The sequence below is a fragment of the Corythoichthys intestinalis genome, chromosome 6 (genome assembly GCF_030265065.1).
Source record: "Corythoichthys intestinalis isolate RoL2023-P3 chromosome 6, ASM3026506v1, whole genome shotgun sequence".
NCBI lineage: Eukaryota > Metazoa > Chordata > Actinopteri > Syngnathiformes > Syngnathidae > Corythoichthys > Corythoichthys intestinalis.
Genome location: NC_080400.1, coordinates 44,097,948 through 44,112,519, shown reverse-complemented (window position 1 = coordinate 44,112,519; position 14,572 = coordinate 44,097,948). Strand labels below are relative to the sequence as shown.

At 39.0% G+C, this 14,572-nt stretch overlaps 1 protein-coding gene across 1 annotated transcript in view; it reads right to left on the bottom strand.

Annotated features, from left to right (window-relative positions):
- Positions 1-44: 44 nt before the first annotated feature.
- Positions 45-14,572, bottom strand: part of wdfy1 (WD repeat and FYVE domain containing 1) — a 29,313-nt gene continuing 14,785 nt past the window's right edge. Inside the window, exons 9-12 of the mRNA XM_057838519.1 lie at positions 12,188-12,289; positions 11,951-12,081; positions 8,590-8,698; positions 45-3,047 (exon numbers count right to left, since the gene is read on the bottom strand). Of these exons, the coding sequence (XP_057694502.1) occupies positions 2,988-3,047; positions 8,590-8,698; positions 11,951-12,081; positions 12,188-12,289 (402 nt within the window). The 3' untranslated portion in view covers positions 45-2,987. The remainder of the gene's footprint in view (positions 3,048-8,589; positions 8,699-11,950; positions 12,082-12,187; positions 12,290-14,572) is intronic.

The window sequence follows — 14,572 nt, the reverse complement described above, 5'->3', positions numbered from 1 at the left end:
CACCAAAATACAAGACAAACAATAAAACATATTGTCATTTTTTTATTATCAAGAAATGATGACTCTGTCCCTGAAACAGTATTGTTATAATAATGATAATTTTGAAACGCAAACAAAGATCAGTCTCACTGAATTCCACTGAAATGAATGTGTCCGTGGGGTAATGTCATGTGAGTCAATAGTTTCCACTTGATGAACATCAAGGCCATTGTCCTCACAAGTGTTTGATTTAAACAAAACAAGAAACACTTCCAAGTGCTCCATTTGGTGTCATGAATGCAAATAACCATTAGAAAATGGACAAAAACACTGTGAAAGATCCCATTGATGAGCTCATGACGAAAAGGAAAAAGTGTAAATAACACGACATGAAAAAAAACAACAACTCCTGATTAACCTAGTCAGTCACTATGTGGATGATGTGAATTTTTGAATATACCATTACATCAGCCACTCACTAATATGGCAGCTTGTTCATTTGAACCTAAAACCCTGTTGAGAAGCAAACACTTGTAAAAAAATATATATATAGTACAAGAGCTAACAAATGATAGACACTGTGGAAATGACGGCAGTAAATATTTGTTGCTATTTTTGGGTTGGAGGCTATTTTTAAACACGTATTAGATGCACTATGTTAGTCACAGTAGGCTGATCGAATGAAAGCAGCATGTCACAGAGCAAAAACTATACTTGACATGGACTGGAAACTTTTGAATTGTGTAAAAAAATTTTAGTCAGGAGTTCCTGATCTTCCATCAGTTGGGAAAATAAACTACCAAGTAGAATGATTTCTCATCGTCTAATAACGGTTAGATATTGAACAATAAAAAAAAATAAAAAATTGACGAGGCCATAATGATGCCTGCGACATGCATTGTGACATCAAATCTTGATGGGCACTTGATTTATGGGATTGGATATGGTTAATTAGCTATTGAGTGAGTGTAATGTAATTTGTAGTTAGTTTGGTCTATTAAGAATCCACAATACCTTGCTAGACTTTTTGGTAGGCTTCTATTTTTATAAACAGTCGCTAAGATCAAAAGGAGCAACACTTGCTCCATTGCAGTGCCCCAAATGACGACCTGGTCAACATTGTCATGAAAGCTGTACTTTGCATTAGAAAGACAGAATTCTCCCCAAATAAAATTAAAAAATGCTTCAATGTGAAATGTGAAAAATGAGCTGTGATTTGACAAAAGTTGGTCTAAGACTTTCAATTAAAAAAAAATTCAAAAGAAACTGCAGTAAAAAGTCTTCCCCTAGCAGTAGAAACAAAACGCTTTAATATAATATAATCCACTAAAGATTCAGAAAGTAATGTAATAAACTACTGAACACTGAATTCAATTAACAGCTTCACCATCTACTCTGGATTTTTAACCTTTAACGCATTCTATGAAACATCAACTTTTATTTTGGGAAAAGAAAAAAAAAAAAACGGTATACAGTACGAATACCATCGAATCTGTCTGCCTGTAACCATTAAGTTTCCAATGCAACCATTTTAGGGAAATTACATTTTAATTATTAAAAAGGCTTTTTCCGCTAGCAAGCCTACCCTGAATACACACCAACATGAGCCACGTGTATTTTAAATGTGCATTTTTTTCCAAATGCATTTGCTTGCAATTATTATAATGACAAAAACAAAAGTAAACAACCTTTTACAGATAATAGTTTACTACAAATATGAACATACACTACATCAAAAAACTGGAATGTGATGCGGAATATATAGTGTTCACCATCTCAGAACCAAATAAGGCAGGCATCCAAATTAAAATCAGCCACCACACACAGGAGCACTATCAATCCAACTATTAATTCAGGACGTGTCTTTCCGTTTATAGGCTTTTGGAGGAACTTAGGCAGCTCTAATACAGCTGGGAACAAAGTTAATGTGCATCATTTAGTGTTACAAAAAATTCTCACACCTGTCCATTAAGTGCATTTGTGGTACACATCCAATTCAACTGAATGTATCTATTGAGTAACTTAAAAGGCATTTAACCTTTCTCCATCAGTGCCACATTAGGTAATACAGTGCAATTTATCTACTCCACACTTGTTCAACAGTCAATTTCTCTTCCTTGGTAACGACATCTTTGATGTTGTGTCTAAACAGTGTCACACTTTACAAAGATGACCTGTTGCTATAGCAACCACCTCCAGCTTTTTTGCCTCCCTCTGGATCAACACAGTGGAGGGTGGGTCAGCATCACGGCAGTTGCATCGCCTCTACAGCGCAATTTTAAAACATACTCATTATATAGGTGATACACACATTTTAATGGTTGTGTTGACAAAGTGGTCACAATAACACCTAAAATAAAGGAATAACCCATTGATGTAAAACCTCCTGAGAGTGATTTAAGGCCATCTGGTGAAAAATAGACAAAACAAAGTTCATGGGCGGACTGAATTGGGATCAGAAAGTCATTCCAAACAACACTTTTCACTTTAAAACACAAAGCAATGTATGTACAGGCGCTGTTTTGAACTGATTAAGACAGTGTACTGCAAACATATTCAACTGAAGCATGTAGATGTTTGTTTTTTTATATTGTTGTGGCAGGTCAGGAATTTGTATATCCTAATATTACAGTACAAGGATTAAAAAACTGACCATTGTCAACATTTGTCAAAAGAAAAATCGGAAATATTAAATGTAAACACTAATATTAACACTCTTCCCATTAGGGCACATGCACACATTTACATACACACCATTGTGCTTAGTGCTCTCTGTGGGGTCAGGTGCACATATATACTCACACACTCAATGTGTATCGGAAGTAGTTGAATGGACCATTATAAAGATCAAGCAAAAAAAAAAAAAAAAAGAACATTTAGACATACACTACCAGTTCTCATTCACATGTGCACCCCCCGATCCCCAAGAAGCTGCAGTGTCCAGGCATGATGGCGATGATGCACTGTACAGAGGGGTTTCCATGACACCAGAAGACTGACTAGACCAATCAGCGTGGAGAAAAGCCTGTTGCTAAGCTACAACCAACCACCTGCGTCATATCCCAGATCTGGAGACACACACACACAAAAAAAAAAAAACAATGATGACAAGTCAGAAACATCTCGTTCAAAGATGACCCTTTTTTGCTACTAGTAACTGCCATTATCATTACATAGAAGAAAGACTTTGCAGTTGACAAAGGGTTCATCTAAGGCAGACATGTCCAAAGTCCGGCCCGGGGGCCAAATGCGGCCCGTGGTCGAATTTCATCCGGCCCCCAGCCTCTGTCATAAAATCAATAACTTCTGGCCCGCACACAGACTTAATAAATTGGTCAGCAGTACTGCAACCAGCATATGAAGTAGCTTACACACGAAATGCCTCTCCTCATTTACCCACTAAAAGGAGGCAGCACTTTAACCCTTTATTGCCAAATGTATCACATTTGATACACCTAAAAATTCATGATTTTGAGACTAATTTAGAATTTTGACATTTCTTTTCGAAAAAAAAAAAATGATGGATGCAAGTCAACACATGCATCTGCAGGTTCCATGTGAAAAAAAAAATCATGATTTAGCATGGGTTATAGATATTAGAGCGCTTATTACACATATTCAATTTGACTTTTCTTTTTACAAATTTGAAAAATAGGTTTCATTAGGACCTTATTTTTCAAATTTAGGCATTCTCTGATAATTGCTTCATGTTGCAGGTATTTAAGGGCTAAGCAACATTACTCCGTGTGACCCATTACTTCCATTTTCTAAAATGGCGACAATCAACTAAAAAAGAAAGTTGACTGACGGCCGACGCTTCAAGGATAGGTGAAAAATGGACTATTTCTTCACTAAAATACGCAACAACTGTGTCTTGCCTCATTTGCAAAGAGACAGTCGCTGTTTTTAAAGATTTCAATGTGAGGCGATATTACCAAACAAGACAAGCTGACATGTACGAGAAGATTACAGGGAAGATACGCAGCGAGAAGTTGGAGCAACTTTTAATTTCACAGCAGTAGTATTTCGCAAGAGCCCGAGAGTCAAAAGAGAACACCGCAAAGGCTAGTTGCGAGATTGTTGAAATTATTCATTAAAAAAATAATAAAGCAAATGTGACACACTGAATGGCTTGCTAAATTTTGCTTAAATATATTGTTCTACGTAAAAAGGACGTGAGCCAAGGTCGGCCCCCCACATTTTTACCACACCAAATCTGGCCCCCTTTGCAAAAAGTTTGGACACCCCTGATCTAAGGTAAAGAGCAGATCTAAATGCACATATCACACACATATGCACAAGTTTTTTTTGTCATGTCTGATCTTTCTGTGTATAACTGCTGTTTCTCATAGTGGCCCTGAAACTGACACGCATGTGAAGAAAATCTCTGTTCGCCATATGCTGAGCAAAAGTGAACCACAAGATAGAGAAGCATGAAAACAAGTGGTCATGAGCAGCCAAAAATGCTGGATTTATCTCGGCACGTTAATAAGCTCATTGTAAAACAGAAATGTTATCCTTCCCCAACCACCTCGCCGATCGGAGATTTTAGCCTCCTTAAATCTAGCTTTAAGGCTCTCTACTTTTACGAGTGCCTTCAGCCCATTGTCCAATCAGAAAGATGAAGCCAAGCTAGCCTTTACGATAGGATCCCTCAAGTCAAGTTTGAATTGTTTCAATGTTATGATGTCCCTCCACTGCACACCTCTAGCTACAGTTTGACGTCCTCATGTTGTTGCTGAGCAATACCAATGAAATTCCGTTTTCATGTCACTAGATAGTTCAGAACTCAGTCACATTTAAAAAAATCGAACGCGTGTCAAATTTAAAACCACACACGAAAGTGGACTGCATCGGATTTGACATATTGGACTTCGTGTAACTCTGGTGAAACTGAAGATCCAATATAGGTTACATTAAGCTGCGATCTGAAAATATTCTAAGAGGCAAGACAGACGGGAGGCGATGAGTCATGGCGAAATGCAAAAGCCATCGCCGTTGAGCTGAAAGCGATGCGAATGCAGTGGTAAGCGACAGCAACACGCATCGCCCTATGCCTTCAAAACTTGTTCCACTTAAAAAAAAAAAAAAGTGCATTAAAACTTTTTCCACTTACCAAAAAAAAAAAAAAAAAAAAAGTTTAAAACTTTTTGCTTTTCAAAAAAGTGACACTTTAAAAAAAAAAAAAATACATATATATATATATATATATATATATATATATATATATATGTGTATATACAGTGCCTTGCAAAAGTATTCGGCCCCCTTGAATCTTGCAACCTTTCGCCACATTTCAGGCTTCAAACATAAAGATATGAAATTTAATTTTTTTGTCAAGAATCAACAACAAGTGGGACACAATCGTGAAGTGGAACAACATTTATTGGATAATTTAAACTTTTTTAACAAATAAAAAACTGAAAAGTGGGGCGTGCAATATTATTCGGCCCCTTTACTTTCAGTGCAGCAAACTCACTCCAGAAGTTCAGTGAGGATCTCTGAATGATCCAATGTTGTCCTAAATGACCGATGATGATAAATAGAATCCACCTATGTGTAATCAAGTCTCCGTATAAATGCACCTGCTCTGTGATAGTCTCACGGTTCTGTTTAAAGTGCAAAGAGCATTATGAAAACCAAAGAACACACCAGGCAGGTCCGAGAAACTGTTGTGGAGAAGTTTAAAGCCGGATTTGGATACAAAAAGATTTCCCAAGCTTTAAACATCTCAAGGAGCACTGTGCAAGCCATCATATTGAAATGGAAGGAGCATCAGACCACTGCAAATCTACCAAGACCCGGCCGTCCTTCCAAACTTTCTTCTCAAACAAGGAGAAAACTGATCAGAGATGCAGCCAAGAGGCCCATGATCACTCTGGATGAACTGCAGAGATCTACAGCTGAGGTGGGAGAGTCTGTCCATAGGACAACAATCAGTCGTACACTGCACAAATCTGGCCTTTATGGAAGAGTGGCAAGAAGAAAGCCATTTCTCAAAGATATCCATAAAAAGTCTCGTTTAAAGTTTGCCACAATCCACCTGGGAGACACACCAAACATGTGGAAGAAGGTGCTCTGGTCAGATGAAACCAAAATTGAACTTTTTGGCCACAATGCAAAACGATATGTTTGGCGTAAAAGCAACACAGCTCATAACCCTGAACACACCATCCCCACTGTCAAACATGGTGGTGGCAGCATCATGGTTTGGGCCTGCTTTCTTCAGCAGGGACAGGGAAGATGGTTATAATTGACGGGAAGATGGATGCAGCCAAATACAGGAACATTCTGGAAGAAAACCTGTTGGTATCTGCACAAGACCTAAGACTGGGGCGGAGATTTATCTTCCAACAGGACAATGATCCAAAACATAAAGCCAAATCTACAATGGAATGGTTAAAAAATAAACGTATCCAGGTGTTAGAATGGCCAAGTCAAAGTCCAGACCTGAATCCAATCGAGAATCTGTGGAAAGAGCTGAAGACTGCTGTTCACAAACACTCTCCATCCAACCTCACTGAGCTCGAGCTGTTTTGCAAGGAAGAATGGGCAAGAATGTCAGTCTCTCGATGTGAAAAACTGATAGAAACATACCCCAAGTGACTTGCAGCTGTAATTGGAGCAAAAGGTGGCGCTACAAAGTATTAACGCAAGGGGGCCGAATAATATTACACGCCCCACTTTTCAGTTTTTTATTTGCTAAAAAAGTTTAAATTATCCAATAAATTTTGTTCCACTTCACGATTGTGTCCCACTTGTTGTTGATTCTTGACAAAAAATTAAAATTTTATATCTTTATGTTTGAAGCCTGAAATGTGGCGAAAGGATGCAAGGTTCAAGGGGGCCGAATACTTTTGCAAGGCACTGTATATATTAACTGTGAAAAAAAAAGGGATCTTTGTATATCTACTCAGTAAAGAGGCCCAGGTCGCATTTGAAGAAAATCAGGCTGTTCATACTGTAATATGTAAGAAAGTAATAACACGAAATTTGACATTTTGCTTGATGAAATGGAAGCAAAAAAATGTTAAGTTGTAAAGCTTTCAAGTGACACTGTGGAGAAGAAAAAAGATGAGCCATTGGAGCAATTGATTGTGCTGGTGAAAAGGAGAAATTATGAAGGGCTTTTTGCTAAGCACTTTGGTGCCAGACAGTGAAATCTTGTTGAGTGCAGGATGGTCTTAAAAGGCTGTCTGGATCACATCTCCAAGAATATAGAATCTGCGTCGCGAGAGACTTGACCATCACAAATTAAGTGATAGTATTATATAACACTATTTCTAAAAATTTGGAGGTGTACATTGTCAAGATATTATTTCAACAAGATTCCTAGGAAAATGACAATGCCCCATCAGTAATCAGGGTTCCCCCAGAATTTTTCCGTTCAAATTCAAGACTTTTTAAAACCTTTTCAAGACCACATCCAATGAAATGTAAGAACAATCTCGCATCTATTTTGGCATACTTTTATGAAACAATGCTGTTTAGTTTTTGTACTTTTGTTTAGACTTTCGTCAAGCATGACCACAAATCCAGATGCCCTATTGATCTGCTTGGTCAGTTGTTTGGTGATGAAAGGGGCCAGACCAAACAAGTAAAGTAGGCAGTCTTGTTGCTCCCACATGTGAAAGTAGTGGCGATCTCTGAGTCGGGGAACAGACTTTGAAGAGCTCGCTTACATTGTCATTTGAGGAATACGAGTGGTGGTCTGATATTGTCTTTAGTGTACACTCTGCCTTGAGAGTTGGCGTCGAGCCACAAAGAACTCGAATGTTACCTAGCTGAGAGGGCTCGGTGCTGCTGGCAGCCGAGGTGATTGTTCAGGTTAGCATTGGGTTAGCTGAGCAGAACTGGAATATGAGTGCCTGCCTCCGTGTAGCTGCTGAGCATGTTAAATGTTTAGCACTCTTCATGTGCGACTCCAAGGCCATATGTCCCATTGTGCCGAGCTTGAAATTTTTACGGCACAGGCTGCACCGAGCCTCCCACTCATTCCCTGGTACAGCCTGAACCCAGTCATATTTTGAGTCACTCAACCACAATGGGTTAAATCTACACTTTCCCATCCCAAAGTTGCTACGTCAGCGAGTGACTGTACGTAAAGCTCCAACGTAATGCTGCATTTTCGAAAGCGCGGAAATCTGAAAACAGTGCATTTATCGGTCAGAGATCGATAAAGTCGGAGAAAATGAATAATAATTTTACGACATATCGTTCCATACTTTTTTGTTAGTTTATTTACTATACAGTTATTAGCTCTATCACGCGGATCAGACAGGGAAAAATTAAGACATTTGAGAATGAAATTTAAGACTTGTAAACATAATTTAAAAACCTTTTCTAGGCCTTAATTTCTGGTGATCAAATTTAAGACTTTTTCAAGTTTTTAACACCCCGCGGGTTCCCTGAGTAGTGAGCACTGTTTAAAAGTTGCCCATAGACGACTCATGTTGTACTTGGGGACAACCTGGTACCTGCAGGCAACATGCTGGTGACCATTTATGAAAATACAACTCTGTTCTGCATACAATGATTGTCCAAAGTACCTTTGTTTCAAAGCAGAGATCAAATACACCAACAGAATGAATTGAAAGAACTGTTTTCAACCTTGACAATGCGGTCACTTCCACAGGTGATCATCAGGCCTCTGGATGGGTCCATGTCCATGTGAGCAATGTTGTGTTTCCCCTCATGGAATGTGGCCAATGGGGTTCGACTGTCAAGCACACAAACAAATGCAGTTCATCAGGTTTTGTCTCAGAAAACTGGAAAACGACAAATTTTTAGAATACAGTACATACAGTGGGGTAAATAAGTATTTAGTCAACCACCAATTGTGCAAGTTCTCCTGCTTGAAAAGATTAGAGAGGCCTGTAATTGTCAACATGAGTAAACCTCAACTGTGAGGGACAGAATGTGGGGGAAAAAAAACAGAAAATCATATTGATTTTTAAAGAATTTATTTCCAAATTACAGTGGAAAATACGTATTTGGTCACTTACAAACAAGCAAGATTTCTGGCTGTCAAAGAGGTCTAACTTCTTCTAACGAGGTCTAACGAGGCTCCACTCGTTACCTGTATTAATGGCACCTGTTTTAACTCATTATCGTTATAAAAGACACCTGTCCACAACCTCAGTCAGTCACACTCCAAACTCCACTATGGCCAAGACCAAAGAGCTGTCGAAGGACACCAGAGACAAAATTGTGGACCTGCACCAGGCTGGGAAGACTGAATCTGCAATAGGTAAAACGCTTGGTGTAAAGAAATCAAATGTGGGAGCAATTATTAGAATATGGAAGACATACAACACCACTGATAATCTCCCTCGATCTGGGGCTCCATGCAAGATCTCACCCCGTTGCGTCAAAATGATAACAAGAACGGTGAGCAAAAATCCCAGAACCACACAGGGGGGCCTAGTGAATGACCTACAGAGAGCTAGGACCACAGTAACAAAGGAGGCTACTATCAGTAACACAATGCGCCGCCAGGGACTCAAATCCTGCACTGCCGGACGTGTCCCCCTGCTGAAGCCAGGCCCGTCTGCGGTTCGCTAGAGAACATTTGGATGATCCAGAAAAGGACTGGGAGAATGCGTTATGGTCAGATGAAACTAGAAAATAGAACTTTTTGGTAGAAACACAGGTTCTCGTGTTTGGAGGAGAAAGAATACTGAATTGCATCCGTAGAACACCATAACCACTGTGAAGCATGGGGGTGGAAACATCATGCGTTGGGGCTGTTTTTCTGCAAAGGGACCAGGACGACTGATTTGTGTAAAGGAAAGAATGAATAGGGTCATGTATTGAGATATTTTGAGTGAAAATCTCTTTCCATCAGCAAGGGCATTGAAGATGAGATGTGGCTGGGTCTTTCAGCATGACAACGATCCCAAACACACAGCCAGGGCAACAAAGGAGTGGCTTCGTAAGAAACATTTCAAGGTCCTGGAGTGGCCTAACCAGTCTCCAGATCTCAACCCGATAGAAAATCTGTGGAGGGAGTTGAAAGTCCGTGTTGCCCAACGACAGCCCCAAAGCATCACTGCTCTAAAGGAGATCTGCATGGAGGAATGGGCCAAAATACCAGCAACAGTATGTGAAAAGCTTGTGAAGAGTTACAGAAAACGCTTGGCCTACGTTATTGCCAACAAAGGGTACACACTAGAGGCGCACGATAATTATCGGTCCGATAATAGGAATTATGACGTCATCCCAATAAATCCAATAACAATATATGTTATCGGTCTTTTTAATAATATTTTTGGTGTCGGATTGGGATGTGTGCGTTTGTTTCCACTCCTGTCTTGCCAGTATGCAAAGTTTTGTTACTTTTCTAGAGGCCGTATTTTTCCTTCACTGAGTTCCGTATAGACCCTACTCACGTGACGTCACAGCCACGCCCCCGCGCCATGATGTCCGCATACTCGCCATAGAAATGCATTAGCGCTTCGTAAATTCTTCCTATTATTGCACGTTTTACTGCTCGTCAACATTAATACTCAAAATGGTGAAGTCGTGTGTGGCGGTCGGTTGCAAAAACAGAGAAGATAGACGGAGAGACTTGAATTTTTACCGTATTCCGAGAGACACGAAGAGGAGGCCGCGATTGACTGCTGCAATTCGACGAGACAACTGGGCTCCAAACGACTACCACAGATTATGTAGTAGTCATTTTATATCTGGTAAGATGCATTTAATATATATTTAGAGGGTTTCGGGCTGACAACCACAATTAAGATCATTGCTAGGCTAATCGCCGACAACATACACGTATGTATGTAGTTAGTGCTATCACTAAACCATATAAACATTAAAAGCCCTAGCTCCATTGACAAATGACATGAAATACATTAGACTTGACAGTGGATGTTAGCAAGAACAAAAGATTTTCAATTGAAAATTTCGTAACTCACCTTCCGAGCACAAGATTCCTGCCGAATTTTCGTGTACGAGGACGTGTTTCACCTAACCAGCAACGTAGCATTTATAAGCCTCCAAGCTCTTAAAGTTTTTCAAACTTTCGTGAGAATAGGCTGATTTTGTGTGGGTATCAGATGTCAGGCGAAGCCAGCGGGTCGAAAAACATCGATTTAGGCATCAAATACGGATCTGGCGAATGGATAAACTGAAGCTTTTCCACGTAACGCCTTTTATGCAACGGATCCAATGAGTTTACAGCGTCAGATAACACCGGGGCTTCCATGAATTGCTCTATAACTTGCTCGACTAATAGAAAACAATGAGAATAGGTCTGAAAAAGAGGTACAATATGGCGGCCGGAAACAGCGACACGCCCATTTTGTGACGTAGGTGAGTAGGGTCTATAAACCTTTCTATGGCAATTAGCAAATGTTTGCATTTTACAGTGTTATGTTTACAAGTTATTGAGAGGCCTTTTGGTTATTTATAGGCTTGCTGTTCTATAATTGCCAGGCTAAGAAAGTTGTTTCGTGGACCAAGACCACAAAAGTCTCTTCTCCCGTTGCACCAAATGTTTTATCTGCTGACAAAGCACAATACCTGTTGGGTTTATGTTTGTTTTAGATCAGTGCTCATTGTTCAGGGGAACACATCGTCGACGATATTGACTGATTGATATACATTAAAAAATTATATATATGATCGGTTATCATTTTGGTATCGGCCTTGAGGAGCAGGAAGTTATCAATATCGGTTTCAAAAAATGGATATCGTGCATCCCTAGTACATATTGTAACAAAGTATTGAGATAAACTTTTAGTATTGGCAAAACACTTATTTTCCACCATGATTTGCAAATAAATTCTTTAAAAATCAAACAATGTGATTTTCAGTTTTTTTTTTTTTCCCACATTCTGTCTCTCATGGTTGAGGTTTACCCATGTTGACAATTACCGGCCTCTCTAATATTTTCAAGTGTGAGAACTTGCATAATTAGTGGTTGACTAAATACTTATTTGCCCCACTGTAACACTTGACTTACTCTTCTTCCTTGATAGAGTCAAAACATGTATCACACACCCGCACTGGAAACTCAAAGCCCATGAGTGGGAATGTGGAGCGTTTTGAACTACATCTACCACAAACAGCTTTTCCGCATTTCCTGCAGTGGTGCTGGAAAATAGAAAACACACATTCACATAAATGACAGCAACATGATACACAACACCAACAAAGTAATAAGTGCAAGTACACCTTGCTAGTAGCACAAAGCTATTACTTGTCTGAGCCCAAGGGTTTTCGTGTCCCACATCTGCTTGACGTTCCAAAAGAAAGGTTGTTCACACTTCTGGCAGGAGTCACTTTCCAACCACTGAGGTGCCTGGAGAAAGGGGGGGAAAAAAAAAAAAAAAAAAGCCACATTTTTACTCGAGCCACATTTTATTTACAGACGAGGATTGGATCATTTTTCACTTGGGTTTTAAAAATGAGTCTAAATCAGTCCTGTACAGGAGTAATGGTATAGCTTTACAGGTGATATTTATTGCAATTTTAATGATTATGGCTTTCAGAAAATGAAAGCCTAAAATAATAAAAATTGAAATGAGCCAAAATATCCAAATAAAATAAAGAATCATTCACAATTTAATACCGTTTACAACAGTTACCCCAAATAGCCACGAGGGGGAGACCAAAGCATTACAAATACAGGCAGGTAATCATAGGACGTGACAACTCCCAAGATGCATTTTGCCGGTGTAGGTTCACTATCCTCTTCCCCTCACTATCCACTCGCTCTCGCTATATGATTGGCCGAAGAGTCGAAATGCTCTCCCGTGAAATGCCTGTTTAAAAATGTTCCCATTGTTACTTCTTGCGTTCGCTTAAAAGTGCCCATTTAAAAAGGAAAAGCGATGGATGATACTACACACAGAGCGTATTATTAACAAATGTTAAAGTTGTATAATCATATAGCGAGAATAAGGAACGTCACTGACAAGCGCAGGCCCCCGCGAGTGGATAGTGAGGGGAATAGGATAATGCGCCTACACCGGGCTTTTGCACAGATTTTTGTATTTTATTACTTTTCCCCTTTTCTTAGTGAATATTTCTTTCTGGTAAAGCAGTAGTTTTATGTAACGAGTTCATAATTTATTATTTTTCAATCATTTATTGTTCATTTAATTTTTGCAACATGAACTCAAATGGTCTGCTGTACTGTCATGACAGATCTCAGTTTCTCTCAAGTTTAACCAGTTTGTATTATTTTATTGCACTGTTTTTCCTTATTCAGATTTGTTTCAAGACTACAGTTACAGTTAGACTTCACTTAGATGGTTAATGCAGTTTTTGCTGTTTTGTTGTTTTATCACAATAGATTGGTTTATTTACATTTCAAAAACCATTAGCCGTTCATTTACGAATGTGATTGCACTTTAGTTTACATATTTAAATGTTCAGATATTGAGATTTGAATGAGGCAAAATAACATGCTTTTTCTCTCAAATATATTGTTATAATCATTTGTTTCGGATGTACTGTAATTATTTTCTGTATAAAAATTAATTTGGTGTTCAAAAAGTCTTTTTTCAAACTTGAGTCTTGAAAAAGAGGGGGTTGTCTTATAATCAGGGCCGTCTTATATTCGGGCCAATACGGTATATTAACCATGTTAGATTGTGCCTGTAAATCCAAAATGAGTATAGAGAGGATATACCAACATTTGTTTCACATTTCCTTAGACAAGTTATCTGTAGTGTCATTTAATCAAGTGGATGTGTCGGCACGAATGAGGCAAATAAATACTGTACAAATATTACAATACAATAAGTAACTGCTTGTGAAACTTTCTGGGTGGTTTCTGCTGCACTTGACAACCGGCTGACAGCCATACAGAGGTCTTCAAGCTCTGGCACGTTTACCATTGATAGTCCGAAATATTCAACAAGAAAAATGACTTGGAAAAGCTTCAATCTATGTGTTAAAAATTGATATAATGTATCAGTTTCACTTTCTGAAATGATTGAGAAACAATATTGAACTTTATGATGAAATTTGTAATTTTAGAGGATGTTGAGTCTCCTGCTTCGTACGTATGTGCTTCAAGTACCGTATTTTTCGGGCTATAAGTCGCAGTTTTTTTCATAGTTTGGCTGGGGGTGCGACTTATACACAGGAGCGACTTATGTGTGAAATTATCAACCCATTATGATATCATTTCACATGTTATTTTGGTGTTTTGGAGTGACACTGAAGGTTTGGTAAACTTGTTAGCATGTTCTTTATGCTATAGTTATCTGAATAACTCTTAATAGACCCTACCCACGTGACGTCACAACTCCGCTCTCCTGAATGGTACCGCCCACTTGTCCGTCAAAACATAGTGTTAACCTGTTACGGCTACGTACATTTCTCCTATTTACGGCGTTTTTTTCTGCTCCTTAACATTAATAATCAAAATGGTGAAGGCGTGTGTGGCTGTTGGTTGCACTAACAGAGAAGATGGAAGGAGAGACTTGAAGTTTTACCGTATTCCGAGGGATCCAAAGAGGAGAGCGAAATGGACGGCTGCAATTCAACGTGAAAACTGGGCACCAAAAAATCACCACAGACTATGTAGTAGTCATTTTATATCCGGTAAGATGCATTTAAGATATACTTAGAG